The sequence below is a fragment of the Vicia villosa genome, unplaced genomic scaffold, assembly GCF_029867415.1.
Source record: "Vicia villosa cultivar HV-30 ecotype Madison, WI unplaced genomic scaffold, Vvil1.0 ctg.000339F_1_1, whole genome shotgun sequence".
Taxonomy (NCBI): Eukaryota; Viridiplantae; Streptophyta; class Magnoliopsida; order Fabales; family Fabaceae; genus Vicia; species Vicia villosa.
Window position 1 is genome coordinate 343,232 of NW_026705151.1, and position 18,759 is coordinate 361,990.

Genomic DNA, 18,759 nt, shown 5'->3' on the forward strand with positions numbered 1-18,759 from the left:
TGTAACAAAAGTGTTAAATTGAAGTATAGCTAAGATGATAGATCAATTCTCTGCAACATTCAAAGCCTGAAACAAAATGCAGAAGAAGAATTAGAAATTTTATAATTGAATTAACCAATTATATTGAATGCAACAGTGCAGAGAACTTCAGAAATTTAATAGATGTATTTACCAATTAAATGTTTGCAAAGACTTCTTTGTAGACAACATTTGTTGTTGTAGACTTTGGTCTCTTATCATCATCATGTACCAAGATTTTGATCCCTTTTTTGGTTGTTACCCTTGAAATGGCCACATATAGTTGGCCATGGCTAAAAAGATCCTTTGGTATATAAAGTCCCACCCAATCTAGTGATTGACCTTGCGATTTGTTGATGGTCATTGCATACGAAAAAATGATCGGGAATTGTCTTCTATTTAATTTGAAAGGCCAAGGTGACTGTGATGGAGACATATCCATTCTTGGTATATAGGTTACTTTTCCATGGCCTTTACCACCCATAATTTCTGCTTCCAAAACATGGTTTGCCATTTTGGTGACTATCAATCTAGTCCCATTACACAAACCTTCCGATTGATCAATATTTCTCATAAGCATTATCGGGGTTCCAATCTTTAATGTTATGATATGGTTGGGCAAACCTGATGTTCGTAGGGAACTCAAAAACTCAGGCGTTAGAACTTCCATAATGATGTTATCATGAATTTCGGAACGATCAACTGAATTAGAACTGTAATATTCTTTGGATTCCCCAATAGAGAAAATAGACCATAAATACATTATTATACTAACTTTAAATGTAGAAGTTAAGAATGTAAGGAGTAAAATTATACCTGGCATCATGTTTAGAACATGATTATTAATTTGATCAACAACTTCAATTGTTGATGCTAATATAGCCCGACTTTTCAAGTAATCGAAAGATATAAAGTTTTCCAAGAAAGCAGGGTAGGTACTATCAACAATCGCAACAATAGGATCATCAAACTGTTCTATTAAGATATCACGTGGAATGTCAATTTCAGCATGACCATCATTAGGCTCACAAAGTCGGCCTTCACCCAATTTCAATAGCCATTTTGAAAACTGATCCATTTCTTTTGTTTCCTCATCAGTCCGACCTCCCTTCAAACGCATATTTTTGGTTAAAGTCAAAACCTGACACGAGTGCCATATATAAGACGCATTTATAGTAGCGTGAACAATATCGGATCTACTACCCCTAGGAATAACAGGCAAGATTTGTCTGAAATCTCCTCCAAATACTACTACCTTTCCACCAAAAATAAGTTTAGAATTGCTATCATTACTCATAACATCCTTTTTCCAGACATAATATCAGTAAAAGAAGTGAATTTAAGTGGCTTTGCAGGAATTTGATGTTTATTCTTGTCGGTAACAGATGTACCACCAGTAAATGTCAACATAAACTTGTGATCTGAAGGCTTGAAAAGTAAATCATTAACAGAGACTTGGAAGTTTGAGATTGTATAAGTGTTGCCAACGGTTAAAAGTGAATCATAAGCCTGTTTAAAAGGATGTGGAACCCTGACATGGATGTCACAACCCTGTATAATAGACCAAAAAGCAAAGTTTCAGAGAGCAAGCAGATATAAAAAAAGGAACGACATATGAACATAGTTTAAAAGAGGTAACACATATGAAGAAACATGTTAGTTGAACCAAGTTTAAAAGATCAATCACATTAACCAAGTTTAAAGTAACTAATCAGCGGTGGCAAAACCAGGTTTCCATTAAAACAGAAGTTTGTCTTAACAAAAGCTGAAATTAGAAATACATATGTATTTTAAAGTTTAGTAATCTGAAGAGAAAAATGGATGATATAGCACGAAGAACAAAATGCACATTTCATAGAAAAAGCAAGAAAAAAGTAAAAGGATAAAGAAAAGAAGCGCATTTCACAACCAGCTTGACGTGCGTAGATGTTCATCCTTTGTTAAGTTTCATTCAACCCAAAGTTTTATTAAACCCAAAGTATCATTAAGCCTTCATTTGAGATTTAGAAAAACATCCAGAAAAAAAAATGCAGGAAAAATAACAAAAAAGATGAACAGAAGTAGTAGTAAACAAAAATCGCAGATAGAAGAACTTACATCTTTATCAACGACAACCAACTCAAAATGTTCCTTGTTCTTATTGACAACGGTCCATTTGTGATGGATAAGAACAGCCACTTTCCAAAGCTCCTTTGTATCGTTAATGTTCTTCACCAACTCAAAAGGTCTAGCCATTAAAATCCAGAAAACCAGATAAAAGGATTGAGTAGTGAAGAAAACGTAGATGTGAAAAGTGAAGAAAGAGTTTGGTGGTTGTTAGGGTTGTTCCGGACAGGAAATCTATATGTGAAAAGTGAAGAAAGAGAAGAGGAAAGAAAGAAAGAGAAGAGGAAAGAAAGATTACAATCTGCAAACAGTATGGTCATTGGGAACAACATCACTGAGTACCTGTTCAGCAGTCACCTTTTCTGCATTTTAGGGTTCAAATGCAACTGATTAGTAGAAGAATAATATTATAAAAAAGATGCAGCGAAGGAATAGGCTAAAAGATAATCAATATGCAACTAAAATGGGCTAATGGGCTGACAAATCGTAACTTTGGACCATAATTAACCCCATAAGTGAGATTTGTCACCCAATTAAGCAAGGGTAATGCTGTATTAACCAGCACATATTCCTTTCTTATATTATAGATGTTGTTATAAAATATTTTTTATTTATATTTATTACTTATTTTAAAAGAAAATTAAAAAAACCAAAACAACTGAGTAGTCGCACCGAATGGCTACTGCACCTAAAGCCACATTGCACAACATGACAAAGGAGCATGTATCATGCAGTGTGGCGCCTCTTCTTTATTTACAGTGCATGCAGCACAGAGTGATACATCCTCTGTGTGGCAAACTTTTTTTTGTTTGAATGGTGGTTAGTTTGGTAAATTTTTTGGAATAATGGTTATTTGCTATTTTTTTTGAAAAAAAATATTTTCGTCACTTACATATATTTTTATTTGAAAGATAATTTGGTGAAACATTATTAGGAACAATTTTTGTTTTTAATTTATTTTTAAACAATATAATTTTTATATTATTTTAAAATAATGTTTCATTTTATCTTTCAAATTCAAATATTATTAAAGTCTTTCAATTATGACTTGTGAACATATATAATTGTTGAAAGATTTAAGAGATATAATTTTTTGATCCCACAAATTAAAGTATTTGAAGGGGAATCTTCAAAATTCATTGAGAATGTTGAGATTGGGGAAAGGATATGGTTAAAGAACAAAATTAAATGAGGAAGAATTAAATATAAACCAATTCATATAGAATTATGGTTCTTTCTCTCAAGCAAGTCGATAAATTAATTTATGAAGGTCAAATTTAACACCTCAAAAACTAGGGCACCATGTATTATAAATGGTTGACTTCAAAGAGAACTCAATTTGATTTTCTTGAAAATCTATGTATGTTTAGTCACGACACTATTTACTCGTTATATATATTTTGGAACTACGTGAGATGAATGTTAAGATTGTATTTCTTAATAGAAATATTAATGAAATAATATGGTGGAGCCGTGAGAAAATTTGTGTCAATAGACAAAAAGTATATGATTTGAAAATTAACAAAATTCATTTATGAGTTAATAAAACCATCTCTTTAGCGATACCACATAGTCCTCTAAGTTAATCATCTCATTTAGTTTTGAGATAAACGGTATGATGTTAATTGTCTCATTTGGGTTTGAGATGAATATTATGATAATAATTGTCATATTTGATTTTAAGAAAGGTATTCTATAGTTAAGTTTTCTCATTCGATTTTGAGATGAATAAGAGGAAAATTTGTGGGCAATATAAAGTCAATGGGAGTAAGTTTATGTTTGTTATATAACATGTCAATTTTATTGTATTAAGTGAACAAATAGTATAATTTAGGGTTATTACCATTTTACCCGCTTGCCATATTGGCCATTTCTGGTTTTCCTGAAAAACAACCTTGCCATTTCAAAATACTAACAATTTAGTCCCCTAAAGTCAAAATCCGCAGGAAAATCCGAAAGAAAATTCGCAGGAAACCTGCGTATTTTGACTTTAAGAGTTAAATTGTTAGTATTTTGAAATGGCAAGGTTGTTTTTTAAAAAAACAATTTTACCGGGGGAAAAACCAAAAATATCCTAAATGGTAATAACCCTATAATTTATTATGTGAAACCAAGACATCTCTAATGAAATTTAGCGATGAAAGATCTCGAGAAAACATCTTTTGTATTAAGTTATTTTGGTAATTAGATATTATTCTCAAGAGGTACTCTTCAAATATCACAAAAGAGTTTCATCAATAATGTTGAAAGTAAATTCAACATGAAATACAATAATATTTGAGATATTTCAATTATTAAGTGAGACTACTAGGTCTCAATTATAACTATCTTAAAGTAAATTTAAAATATCGAAATTTGAGTACTTTCCTATGTTTTGGTTGTAAGAATTTTATATATAATTTTTCTTATATGCATATGGAAAATGTGTACACTTGAACAAACCATTATATATATATATATTTTTTTCATTCTTTTGAGAAATCAACAAGCATATGTGTATATTTTATTGTATTCCTTATATGATATTTATATTAATTTACATATCAATAAAAAAATACAATATTATTTAATTATAAATACTGTTAATTTTATTTGAAATGAAGTCACTATATATTTATTTATTTTCATTTTTAATTTGTTAACATTGATAAGGATAAGATTAAAAAAAGTTTTCATATCCCTTTATATATGAAATATAAAAGTATTTTAAATTTTTTTTTAATAATACAATTTCATGTATATTGCTCATTAGACATAAGATAAAATTGTAAGACGCAATTCATATTTATGTAGCAAAGTATAAACTTATTTTGACAATAAATTTATTTTATGATAACGTATGAATGATTAAACATAAAGTTATGTTGTCTTATATATGTATATGTATGACTCAATAAAAATCTCCTAAAAACTGAACCAACTGAACCAATTCAAACCACATTAGTTTGGGTTGGTTTGGTTTTATTTCTAAAAGCCAACCGAACCACGTGTTTTTTTCTCTTGCGGTTCGGATGACTTTTAGCGTAAAAATCACCCAAACCGCACCACGAACATTCCTAACGTCAGTGACGATAGCCGTCGTGGTCCCATTATTGATGTAGGAAGTGGACCAGATTGTAAAATTAAAATCTAAAAATAAATAACATTCAAATGTGCGCCTAAAGAATTGTGATATAATTATTAAAAAATATATTGTCCAAGTGGGAGATTGTTGAAATATTTTATAATTTAAATATTATTTGATTATTATATTCCAGTAATTATTATGTGGGCATATATATATATATATATATATATATATATATATATATATATATATATATATATATATTATATTAGTTTTTTATCAAATTAAGAGCTTATTATGTGGGCATATATATATTTTAATTATATTAGTTATTTATTAAATTAAGAGCTAATTAAGTGGTCAAATAAATTTAAAAGGCTAATTAGATTTATATTTAGTAATTTATTTATTAATTAATTGGATATGAACTCAAATATGTGTGGATTCCAAGATGATCCATTTCACAATAATGGGAACTGTAATTGGTCATCACCTTGTATATAGGCTATGGTCCCCAATATACCATACAGAAGCATTTTATCGCTTCTCCTCATCTAACGAGTATTCAAGGCATTAGGATTACCGTTTGAGAAAGAATCATATAAGCCATCACTTATTCGTTGTTTGTTTTCTAACTTTCGTAATTACCACCAACATAAACTTTCTCAATAGATCCAAGTATTTCTCCAATCTCTTCTCTCATATACTAACATGTCGTAGATCCTGTAACTATATACATGTTTGTATCATCTATTATATTTTGCTCTAAAGTATATGACATAATATGTAGAACATGTATATGTGATTAATTGTTATTGATTTAATTCTAAGATACCTTTCATGCTTAATTTCGTCCAATGATAGGAACAACATTTATAGTTATCAGATCATTATCTAGTCTACATCTTCCTAACACGCAAGCACAAGGAAACCCACATGATGTTCTAAGAGTACACCTGCATATTTGGATATTGGTTCCCACATAATCAACCCTCGAGAATTCTTTAGCAATGTGTCTCAAATTTTTATGCAGTTGAGAATGCATCATTAATATATACTATTATCTTATCTTTATCGTATATATGTAAAGGGGTCTTCATATTAGTGAAACATAAAAAAAGTGAAAATTTGCATTACATATAACTTATAGGTAAGTTATTAGGTGAACTTCATGAAAACTAACAAAAATTTATAATCAAGTTATCCGGTAATGATTATTATACCGAGTAACTTTTATGTAAGTTATCAAGTATACATATAAGTCTATTGGAATTTTTTATTGTAGTTTATTCGGTGAAGGAAAACTACGTACCAAAATTCTTTAAGCAAAGCTCTCTGATACACTAGTGTAGGGGTGTAGAATACTCCAATTTTGAAAAAGTTAATTTTATTTGAAAAATCAAATAATAAAATTAAGACAAATATATTCTTTTTGGTCCCTTATCTATAACACGGAATTCATTTTGGTTCCTTAAATTTTAAAAGACCGATTCAAACCCTTTTGTCTTCAAACAACGCCACGTTAGTCCTTTCTGTTAGGTCTGTTAGTCAAAGTTAAAATAAAGGGGCACTTGGCATACACCTAGCACTGATGTGACATATGCTTATCACTAAGGTCAACAAAATTCCAAAATTTTGCCCTCACCATGGATTCAAACCATGGTCACATTGGTTGCAATACAAGATACTATACCACCAAACCACTTAAACTTTTTTCATTTAAGTTACAAATTAAATATATATATATATATATATATATATATATATATATATATATATATATATATATATATATATATATATATAGAGAGAGAGAGAGAGAGAGAGAGAGAGGAGGGTTATATTGACTCCAAGAGTAAGTTATAATAACTTACTCCACATCTTGACCATTAATTCTTTCCAATCTAATGGTTAAAAATAATAAGTCATTAAATGTGGAAAGAGAAAAGTATTCCTTATTATTTTTAACCATTAGATTGAAAAGAATTAATGGTTAAGATGTGGAGTAAGTTATTATAACTTACTCTTGGAGTCAATATAACCCTCCTCATATATATATATATATATATATATATATATATATATATATATATATATATATATATATATATATATATATATATATATATATATATATATATTAAAATCTTCATTATTTGTAAAAAGAAGATATTCAACCTAACCAATAACATTAAACCTAAAAATACTTTTCTAAGCTTCATAAGAACTATTACTCTTTTCTTAAAATTAAAATCAATCAAACATTAGAGTTTTTGAAACTGTTCCGAAATAGAGAAATTGCCATAATAATTGAAATCAATCAAATATTAGAATTCTTGAAACTGTTCCGTAATTGAGAAATTGTCATAATAACTGAAATCAATCAAACATTAGAATTTTAGATTTCTTAGGCGACAAAGAAATGGTTTTGCATATGAATGAATTAAACCTTCGAGGTGGTGGCATGATCTTGTAGCTTCTGGAGAAGATTGAAACAAAGAGAGAATGAACAAGTATACGTTTTATTCACTGAGAGAAAAAGGGTCATGCCCAGATTTTCATGGAGATTATGTGATACTAGAAGAACAACAAGAACAAATAGAAAAACTCGTGAGCACAAGGATCAAATAATTTAGATCATGAGATTTTAAACCAAATGAACTTTCAATAGTTTCTTCTCTGTCGTTTAGCGTTGAATTAGAACTAGAATTTTCCAACTAAGTTTTTATTATGGTGTTCTATTTTTGAAATTTTTGAAGTTTTAAGGTTGTTACAGAGATTGAGTGTTGGATTTTGGTTGATGAAGTGGTTCGAGAGATAATGAGAATTCATTGATATTTGCCGGTTAGGCATGGGATTTATGAAGTTAAAGCAGTGAAGGGTTTGGTTATGAATGTTGAGAAATATGACAAAATTAAGTTGAAATCTATAGAGAAACAAAGGAAGAGAAATGATGTGTCTGGTGAATTTTTCATAATTTTGCAAGATATGCAGAGGAATTATGTGTATTTTCACAATAATGAACTAAAGCAACATTGAAGATGATTGAAGTTGTTAGAGCAACATTAAATAAAACTTTGTTTGGATAAGTATTGGAATTAAATGTTTATAAACTTGAGAATTTATATCTAATTTATGAATTAAATCATCGAATGTGAAGTGCCCTAATGGTACACCATCTTCTCCCGCCGCTAAGGTGACCTGATAAAAAAGAGATTTTGCATAAAATTAATAGATGAAAATGGTAGAATTGTAATATTTTGAAAAATTGTAGGGGTGAGGGGATAATGATAGGAGTAGGGCAAATTTTGAAAAATTAACCTGCCACCCCCATACCTATACCTGACACCCCCTCAAAGTGTATGAAAAGACCAAAATAACCTTGTTCAAAGTTTCCACAAAGTAAATTGAAATCTTTTGGGCGATATCGAAAATTTCAAGCACATACCAATTTTTTTTAAAAGTGAGATTTTTATCGAAAATTTTGAAATTTCCGGGAGATTTTACCAGAAATTTTGAAATTTCCAGGAGATTTTACCAGCAATTTCAAAAATTTTCAGAATATTATCAAAAATTTATAGGATTTTACCACAAATTTTAAAATTTCCGGAACTAATTGCAACTTACCAAAAATTTCAATTAATTATCAAAAATTTCGTTCGGAATAAATTATTCCTATTTTACCAAAAACATTTTTGAAATAATGAAAAATGGGAGATAGCATTTAAAATTTTGGGTTGGCAAGTAGAATTCACGCGAAATTTCCACCGAAAGAATTTGGGCATATATATGGGCCTACTTGAGCCCAAGGTTCTAAACCCGTAATCCGTATCCATGTCAGTTTCAAGACTTTCACCCGTTTCACTCTCTCTGTCTACAACTTTTCTCGCCGTCGTTCCCAACTTCTTCTTCTCCGTGTAACACCGTAAGTTCTCTACTTCAACCAAACACTTACTTTGCGGTATCTTCAGTTTTCTTCATTTGTTCTCATGTTTCTTACTTCTGAAACTTAATCAATGCATGCCATTTAACTCTAACCTGTATAGTTTTTTTATATAGATTTTCTTACGGAATCACGTGTGTTTTTGCAACAGTTTTCTATTGAGACGAAAAAAAATGATAAAGAGAAGATTTTTTAAGGTTGATCATGGCGATAGGGATGGTTCAGATCATTCTTCTTCATCCTCAGACGAAGATTATGATAATCAAACTACAGAAGTAAGCCAGGAGAGTGATGATGATGATAATGAAGTTAGCTCACCATCTGGTTCGTTCGTTCATTCACTTTGTTTTTTTTCTCTCTCAAAAAGTCTTATTGTTGATGTATTAGCACTTACTAGTTACATGATGTTCTAAATTCATTAAATTTTGTACCTTTATTTAACCTAAATGTAGGGTATAAAAGTGAGGATAGCTCTGCCAATGACATTGATGCAAACACTGTTGATACAAACTCTGCAGGTAGGGTTTGTTTGTAATTTCTGCTTTGAGTTATTATCCTTCAGCTCAATTTCTGCGATTTAGACCCTGGTATAACAGAACGTATACAGAAGTAGGGCTGTTCAAACAACTGTTTAGATTCAAACTAAGCCATGAACTGAACCAAACTGCCATTAGAAAAACTGAACTGTTAAAATAATATACAAATTGAATTTTATTTTATTCTATCAGTTTACTAAGCGAACTTGAGACATCTTCAGTTCCGTGAAATCAAACAAACTGTTAGCCTCTCACTGTTACTCCATGAACCATATAATGAAAGAGTTGTTTTTTAAACTATATTTGAAACTGAAATTTCATGGGTGAGATAAATACCATATTAAACATATAATGATTTCTATCCCTTAGTTTTTCATCACACGGTGATGTCGTTTGAGTGGATTTAAGAAGTTTATTTTTCATAGAATTTCCTTCTCGATAAAATTTCAACTTTTGCCTTTCAAACTCGTGCAATATTCCCACTTAGGTCCAATTCAATGCTGGCAAGTGGCAAGTCTTGCTTGTTCCTTAGTTTCAATTCAAGACTGCAATGCAATAATGGGTGGAAGATAAAGCGGGTTTATAACAAGATAAACTGAATTTTTATACAGAACCAACCATCTTTCTAGCTGCGAGTCTAATAAATAGATGCAAAATGTATTGAATTGAAGGCTAACATCCTAAATTTGCATCTAGTATTTGACTTTTGAATGCAATGCAAATTTTTGAATAGGTAAAATATATCATTTCAGTTCAGCATTGAAACTATATTGCACTTAACCACGGAAGTGGTTTGATTTAGTGTAGGTGAAGCGATTGCAGCTCAGTTCTGTTTTCTCAAACCACTTTTGTGGTTCAGTTCAATTCAATTCAGTTTCTCCTTTAAACAAACTGTGAACTTGGATACAAAAGTGTGTGATTATAATTTTTTACCAAATCACCGAGACTCTACATTTTGGTGTATTATTTGTGTTAAATTCCAACAGTTCTTGGGTTTTACTACTTTAAGACATGGTTGAGAAAAAGAGTGGGACTTCCCATCCTTAGGCACACTAATAACAATGCTTTTGGTGGGGGCAGAGTTTATTTCATCCCCGACAGGATTTATATATTTTTTTTTTATAGAAAGTTTAGTGGATAATCAGAGGGTACATTTCAAACATTGACTATAAGGGACATTTGCTAGACGAGCCACCTTCAGAATCAGAAGGCAGAGGGAGGAATTGAGTTTCACTAGGACCATAAGTTCTTTGATCATATTTATAGCTCTTAACACTGCTCAACAGGTGTCCTAACTGAATATGTTATACATTCGATGAACTGAGGGGCATTGTTAGTTTTTGAATTGTATTTAAGCAGGATTTGGTCATAGATTTTTGTTGAATTTATATTTGATGAAATTACTTAATGACCAGCACACTATCACAAATGCTTCCTGCACATAGGACGTTTGAGTCACCTCAGTCTCTCATGATTGTCTTATCATTGGTATTACTCCAGGTCCGCTATTTAGTGAAGATGATGCTGGAACTATAAATGATAGGGAAGTATTTATTAACAAGTTTTCTAGTGAACGCGACTCCAAGAAGTTTAATGTGGTGCCTGAAAAGAAACCCCTACCAGCAGATATACAGTCTGCTTTTGTCGTACAAATAAAATCAGTATTTAAGTGCAGGCTATGTCCTCGGATTATTTGTTTGACTGAGGATACTTTGCGGAATCATCTTCAATCAAAGGTACTGCACTTTTTCTCTGGTTGCGCAATATCCTTACGCATCAATCTTTACTATTTGTGCTATTATAGCCTGAGAAGAATGTCATAAACTCTCAACTATTGCGGTCCTTCTTATGCATCTCTGATGAAATGTCAAAATTTTACTTGCCTTCAATGTTGATCTAATGATGGCTTTGTTATTACTATAGAGACACGCTCGATCTGAAAAACAACACAAGGAAGGCAGACTGAAGACCATGCTCAACAGCGATGGTGAGATAGAGAACCAAGAGGACTCGGAGAAAGAAACCGAAGATACTGAGGTTGGTTCTTCAACAATATGATTGCATTTGCAACTCGGCTAAATCAAAATATTAGACCTACCCGATTGAAGAACCGGATTTATTATTAAACATGCGGAAAACTAATATTTTATTTACTTTTTTAGGATGATACAATTCCAAAGAATGACAAAGTACCGAATCAGCATAAGGAGAGATTCAAAAAGAAGGTAAAAAAAACACTAGCATTTCAATTTTCAGACAATAATTATATTGATACTTTAAAGTTTAATATAAATCTTGAATGGCAGAATCGTGACAAACCAAACTCAAGGAAAATGCGGTCATCAAAAGGGTCGTCTAAAAGAAGCCGTAAAAAATAAGAACTGAAATACGTCTGTATTCAACATTCTGTCAAGCAAGTTTTCTCGCAACTACCATTTGCCTTTGTGTGCAAAGCATGTGTAACCCTAATGTATGCTCTACATATGGCTTTTTTGATCTCCCTTCATGTCTCTTCAACAATTTTATGCGTTTCCTTTCCATTTGGATTGTAATTGCTCACTACTGCCCTCCCCTTATAGTAATTAATTTCCAACAGCATTTGATTTTTTGTTAGTCTTAACATATTAGTGTAACTTTAAATTCAAAGCTTCCTTGTTAAAGATATTAATATGATTATGATATATTGAGGAAGAATCTTGCTGTGTTTTGGAGATTAGTTGTTGAATTGGATCACAAATATACTGAATCATGATGTGTGCGCATCTTGTTGCTGTTGAAACTTTTATTTTGGTATATGACTTAAATTAATATCTCCAAACCCCACAACTTTTCTTTTGGATAGTTTAATTGGTTTACCCTTGCATAACGGTCATTTCCTATTTATATAACTTATCTCGTTTCTTAAATTCGGCATCATAATTTTCTTTTGATATTGCATCTTTTAAAAAATGAAAATGCTTATTTGTAAAAAAAAATAAAAATTCATAATTTTCTTTTGACATTGCATCTTTTAAAGGAGGCGTCATGTGAGATGGCTCCTACGTGTATCTGTTTTGCACTAAGCCATCTCAGATGGCGCCTAAGTGCATTCCCTTTTTTTTTTTTAATAAATGACAATTGAGAAATGAGACAATAATTTTCATTAAGATAAGACAGTTACATAATAGGAATAAAGTTACATAGAATTTCATCGTCGTTTGAATTTTGAAAACGATTATTGCGAGATCACCTAGTTCGTTGTTGCACTCTAGGACCTTCTTGTTGTGGTTGGATCGAGGGCCCCCATGAAATCAATGCGTTCAGTCTCGCTTGCAAATAATCGTTGACCCATGTTGTCAAAGTTTGTTCGCATCGGTGGGGGTGGGGTCCATGCGAACTCGATAGCATTGCTCATCCGAAAAAGTGGGGTAAGTTGGAATTGAATTTTGTGGAGTTTGGTACACATATGTTTGTTGGCTGCTATGGTGTGATGGTTGGCTGTATGTTGGGTCGGTTGAAGAATATTGTTCATGTATGCCCATGTCTGGGCTTGGGTGAGATGATGAAGGGTCCGCATCGGGATGTCAAAAATATTGTCTTTGTTCTTGGTATTATGGTTGTGTGTGGGGCATGTGGGTGTATTGGTTTTGATATTGGCTTTGGAGTTGGGTGCTTGTGGATCTCTGTCGTCGTTGTGTTTTATGGGAGGTTGCTGCGTGTTGGGTTTGGTGTTGGTATTGTTGTTGGGTGGTGAACGGTTGGTGGTATTCTTGTTGGGTGGTGTACGGTTGTTGGTATTCTTGTTGGTATGCTTGTTGGGTGGTGTACGGTGGTTGGTATTGTTGTTGTTGATTTGATGTCGATACCCAACATGCGCGTGGGTCGACCAAATACCTCGGCTCAGCCACAAACATGTCAGGGTTAGTAACTGATTTGTACCATGTGATATATTGATGTGTGTGTTGCATACGATGCTCACCGGGGAAAACAGGAAACAACAACGCATGTCGGGCACATCTCCTCCACATCTTACACCACTCCGGTGCAAAATCTTGCCAATTATCAATATTCCACTGGTCGTCGACCCTTTTTTGATGCCAAGGATCCAAGCAAGTTGGGTCAGACAGAATATCTTGAAGCATGCCGAACTGCATTTTAACTCGATCAGTGGAAATGGAATATTCCGTCATCTATTCTGGGCATTCCAACCATGCATCAGAGGGTTTGCGTTTTGCAAACCTATTATTGAAATAGATGGAACATATTTGTACGGGAAATACAAAGGCACCCTACTGATGGCAGTCGCACAAGATGACAACAGTAACGTCTTCCCAATTGCCTTTGCTCTAGTCGAGGGAGAGAGCGGTGGGGGTTGGAGTTTCTTTCTCAAAAATTTCAGAACACACGTGGCTCTGCAACCTTGTCTCTGTTTGATCTCTGATAGATATGCTTCTATTGTGAGTGCATACAATAACCCGACTAATGGTTGGCATGACTCCCCTTCTACGCATGTCTTCTGCATTAGACATATTGTACAAAATTTCACGCGAGAGATTAAAGACAGAGCTTTTCGCAATTTGGTTATGAACGCATGGTATGCATTAACTCAACCATCGTTCAAACATTATCGCAGAGAGATCAGATTATCAAATCCAAATGCAGGTAGTTGGATTGATAATATTCCAGTGGAGAAATGGACTAGGTCATACGACAATGGACAACGATGGGGACACGTGACAACAAATCTTATTGAATCAATGAACGGTGTCTTCAAAGGCATACGAAACCTCCCTGTAACCACTTTGGCAAAATCAACATATTTTAGGATGGCTTCGTTGTTTGCACAAAGAGGTGAAAGGTGGGACGCGGTGTTACGAGCTGGACAATTGTGGAGTGAATGTTGCACAAGATTTATCAAGGCAGAAGGTGCCAAAGCCAACACACATATGGTTACGACGTTGACTGACATAACCAAAATTTCATGGTCAAAGAGACAATCGACCATAACGAGGGGCTACCAAGACAAGAGTATAAGGTTCTACTGGAAGAACGTTGGTGCGATTGCGGAAAGTTTCCAGCATTTCGTATGCCTTGCTCCCATGTTATTGCAGCATGTGTCCATTCTCACTTAGATGCATTAACACTTTTGTCTCCCATTTACAAGTCTGAGACCTTGATCCACGTATACAACAATGGCTTTGCAGTGGTAGCAAAAGAGGATTATTGGCCTGCGTACGAGGGGAAAATTGTTGGGCACAATGACCAAATGCGGAGAAATAAAAAGGGCCGTCCCAAAAGTAAGCGTATCACAACTGAAATGGACGAGTTTGACAAGCTAGAAAGAAAATATGGTTTATGTCGTCAAGTCGGACACAATTAAAAAAATTGTCCCACTTGTGCTAGTGGTTCAACCGATTGAAATTTGTATGCACATTTCTTTGAAGATCTAAACATGGCTTTTTTTTCATTAAGAACATTTGTTACAACACATGCGATTGCTAAAAATAAAATGACATAACGACTAAAAAACAACACATACAACGGATAAAAAAATGTCAACAACACGACAAAATATCTATGAAATGACAAGCACCAAAACAATGTCATCGGAACCGTGCATCATCATCATTACGTCTCCGTCTCTTTCAACTTCCTCCAACCAAGTGCGAGACGTTCCAGTTGCAAGTGAGGTGGCGGTTCTTCTTCTCTAGATTCTTCTAATTTCTTCGCCATTTGGAATGTCCTCGTCTAACCCGCGTTTCAACTCTCTCTTAAGACGCTCCATGGAATGGATGTGCCAAAATTTCATTTTTATCGTCGGTTTCAGGAGAGAGAAAAATACATAGCCATCTCTTGTGAAAATCATAGAGCCCATTTTGACAAAAGTTGGGAGGAAATATGAAGATATAACAAGAAAGTGTGAAGAATGGTGGAGAAAGGGGGGGTATTATTTATAGAAAACACATATCCAAGGAGGAGCCATATGACATTGCTCTTCCTCCTAAAAAATGAGTGGAGGCGCCATATGACATGGCTTGGGTGTACTGAATGTGCCATGTCAGATGGCGCCTAGGGAAAAGTTAAAGTGAAAAGGCCATCTTAGATGGCGCCTTGGTGTAAAAGGTTTATGAAACCTGGTTATTTGCGTAATTTTCTCCGAAATGTGGTTATTTGCATAATTTTTTTAATACATGGTTATTTTTAAAAAAAAAATCTCACATTGTCCTAGAAGTGTTATTTACTTATTGGCCTCATTGATCAATTTTTTTCCTAACATACACATTTTTCTATCTTTTTTTTAGTAAGCAAGTTGTATTAAAATGAGAACTAAGGGTTCTCAACACCTGTTTACATCATGAAAGGGGAGACATCCCCGCCAAAAAAACCCGAGAAATTACAAACGAATTGGTACTGCGAAATAAATAACAAAGGATCTTTGTTAAAATCGTAACAACTACAAATGGAATGTGTAATATCTCCTATAAAAGCCCACTTCCACACCAAAAACTTGATGCTCCAAATTGTATTATCCATATTCCACACTTCATTCTGAAAACAAACTCCATTCCTATTAAGCCAAAGAGTCCATAAAGTTGCTAACCAAACTACTCCTAGTTTACCTTCTTTAACTTTCTTTTTTTTACAAAAGGATAACCAATCCATAAAACCCCTCAAGCAATCTACCTCAACCCCTCCATACGGTTTACCAATCCACATAACCACCACACTCCAAACTGCCTTAACCGAAGAACAAGTAAAGAAAGAATGATTTCGACTTTCCGGATTGACACCATCAAAAACACACTTGAAATTATCTACCAAAAAAGTAATGCCTCTATGTAAGAGTAAATCCTTTGTTAGAAGCCTATTCACAAGGAGACTCCAATCAAACGCCTTAATTTTGAACGGAACTTCCGCTTTCCACACCAAACCTAAAGCCCCATCAAATTTATTAAAAGGACCGTAAGGAATACGACAACCGACATAAAACTTATAACAAGAAACAGTGTAGAAAACTCTATCCGATTCGGCTCTCCACACCGCCTCATCACCTACCGCATTACAAGGCCCACGACCCTCCAACAAAACACACAAGGAATCCATCTCCGACTCAAGGTTATGCTCGGCTAAAACCAATGGGTTAATCCCAAAATTCCCCCAAGTCCAAACCCCATTCACCCAACCTCCCATTCCCGCCACCGCCACCTTAAACAAACTAGAATTCTCATATAAATCCGAAAAATCCTTCTTTAAACAAAACGTTTCCAACCACGACGCTTTCCAAAACAGAGTAGAAAACCCATTCCCAATTTTAAAACGACAATAAGACTCCCTAGGATCTCCAACCCCACACTTCCCAAAATTCCCAATAACCATCAAATCCCTCCACCAATATGAAGCAATAGAAGAAGAAAAAAGATGAAGTGGAAGAAGAAAAAGGAAGCATACCTCCACAAAAAGTCTTCATGATTAAGTCGCCATTACGCGCTTTCAACAATTTATACCAGAGAACTTCCTCTCCTTTAAAAATTCTCCACCTCCATTTATTTAGAAGCGCCACATTAAAATCTACGATATTTTTAATGCCAAGACCCCCTTTTTCCACCGGTAAATAAACACTCTTCTAACTAACCCAATGGATCACACATTTTTTCTCCTAATTAAAATTTCAAATTTCTCTCACATTTATTTTCCTACACTTTTTTACTTTCATTTTATTTTTTCTCTATTTATTTATTATCAATAAAGATACTAATAATCAATTTTTATTTATCTCATGGGTCACTATACAACATCAATTTTATTTTAATTAACCATTGTCTTAATTTGAGAGACAAAGTTCTTATTTTAAATATTAATTATTTTCTTTCTCCATCTCATAATATCTTTTTTTCTTCTTTTTGTATGATTATTTAATACAATTAAATTTATATGATTATTATTTATTTTATAATTAAATAAATTATTTCAAATTTCACATTTGTATCTAAATACATTTTATATCGCATCAAATAATTTTTTATTTCTCACAGGTCATTATCAACACAATATCTATTTTATTTTAATAAACAATTACCTTTATTTGAGAGAAAAAATTTATTTACAAAAGTTAAATTTTTTTTTCTGCAGTGTCCTTTTTTTTATATGGTTGTTTATACAATTGAATTTATACGATTATTGTTTATTTATAATTAAGTCAAGTCTTTTCAAATTTACATGTGTCTAAAGATATTTTATACAATATCAAATAAATTTACTTGTGGGGAAGCACTAGTATCTTACTAGTTCCTATTAAAAAAGAAATTAAATTTATAATAAATTAAAAATTATTCTCTAAATAATGACATGTATACATTCTTGTCTTTCTTCAAATTGTTTCATAATACATAACACTACTCTTTTAAAAAACTACTAAAAAATGTTTACCTCGCATTATTTTGTGTTTTCTCTGAAGAAATAAATAGTCAATGTCATAATCCATTACCACACAAGAATTGGTTATTGCATAAATACACATTAAATTGGTACTCAAAAATATACTTTATCCGGTCACTGGTATAAATATAAGATTATTTAAATTATTTATAAATTTATTGAATAATTGATGTATGTAAATTTATTAAATAATTGATGTATGTAGTGTGCTCTATGCATCTCGATGGAAGTATTCCTACAGCCATTGCATAAGACTATTTTCTTAGATGAAGAGTGGTCGTTGGACAATTTTCACCTAGGAATAACTATATCCTAATTTATATTATAGTCAGATAGTACTAGGGATGACAAGCAAACCCAAACCTGCGGGGCTCACCCGCACCCGAACCCGAATCAACGGGTGAAAATTTGAGTTGATTGAGTTTCGCTTCGGGTTCGGGTGCCACTCGATATTTCGGGTGCGGGTTTGGGTAGTATGAAACTCGCACCCGAAATCCAAAATCACACCCGCTTATATATATATATATATATATATATATATATATATATATATATATATAATATTGTAGAAAGTTGTAAGAAAATTGTAGGAAAAATATATTTTGCTGCGGGTTTGGGTTTGGGTGAAAAAACCCTAACCCAACGGGTGTAGGCGTGGGTGTTATTTTGCCACC

General features: G+C 32.8%; 3 protein-coding genes across 4 annotated transcripts; 2 read left to right on the forward strand and 1 right to left on the reverse strand.

The window, feature by feature from the left end:
• The first annotated feature begins 9,016 nt into the window (after positions 1-9,016).
• Positions 9,017-12,276, forward strand: LOC131626940 (SAGA-associated factor 73-like). 2 transcript variants are annotated; one of them, XM_058897775.1, is made up of 7 exons: positions 9,017-9,116; positions 9,286-9,458; positions 9,587-9,652; positions 11,171-11,406; positions 11,594-11,707; positions 11,833-11,895; positions 11,977-12,276. In XM_058897775.1, exons 2-7 carry the CDS (start codon positions 9,308-9,310, stop codon positions 12,046-12,048), a joined length of 702 nt encoding a protein of 233 aa, XP_058753758.1. In that variant the 5' UTR covers positions 9,017-9,116; positions 9,286-9,307; the 3' UTR covers positions 12,049-12,276. The 2 variants fall into 2 exon arrangements, with proteins under 2 accessions (XP_058753758.1, XP_058753759.1); XM_058897776.1 differs by lacking the exon at positions 9,017-9,116 and adding an exon at positions 9,122-9,152.
• A 1,344-nt stretch (positions 12,277-13,620) lies between these two features.
• On the forward strand, positions 13,621-15,029 carry LOC131626960 (uncharacterized). Its single transcript, XM_058897793.1, has 2 exons — positions 13,621-14,677; positions 14,761-15,029. Exons 1-2 carry the CDS (start codon positions 13,621-13,623, stop codon positions 15,027-15,029), a joined length of 1,326 nt encoding a protein of 441 aa, XP_058753776.1.
• A 968-nt stretch (positions 15,030-15,997) lies between these two features.
• Positions 15,998-17,026, reverse strand: LOC131626961 (uncharacterized). The gene has a single exon (XM_058897794.1). It carries the CDS (start codon positions 17,024-17,026, stop codon positions 15,998-16,000), a length of 1,029 nt encoding a protein of 342 aa, XP_058753777.1.
• Between the last annotated feature and the right edge of the window lie 1,733 nt (positions 17,027-18,759).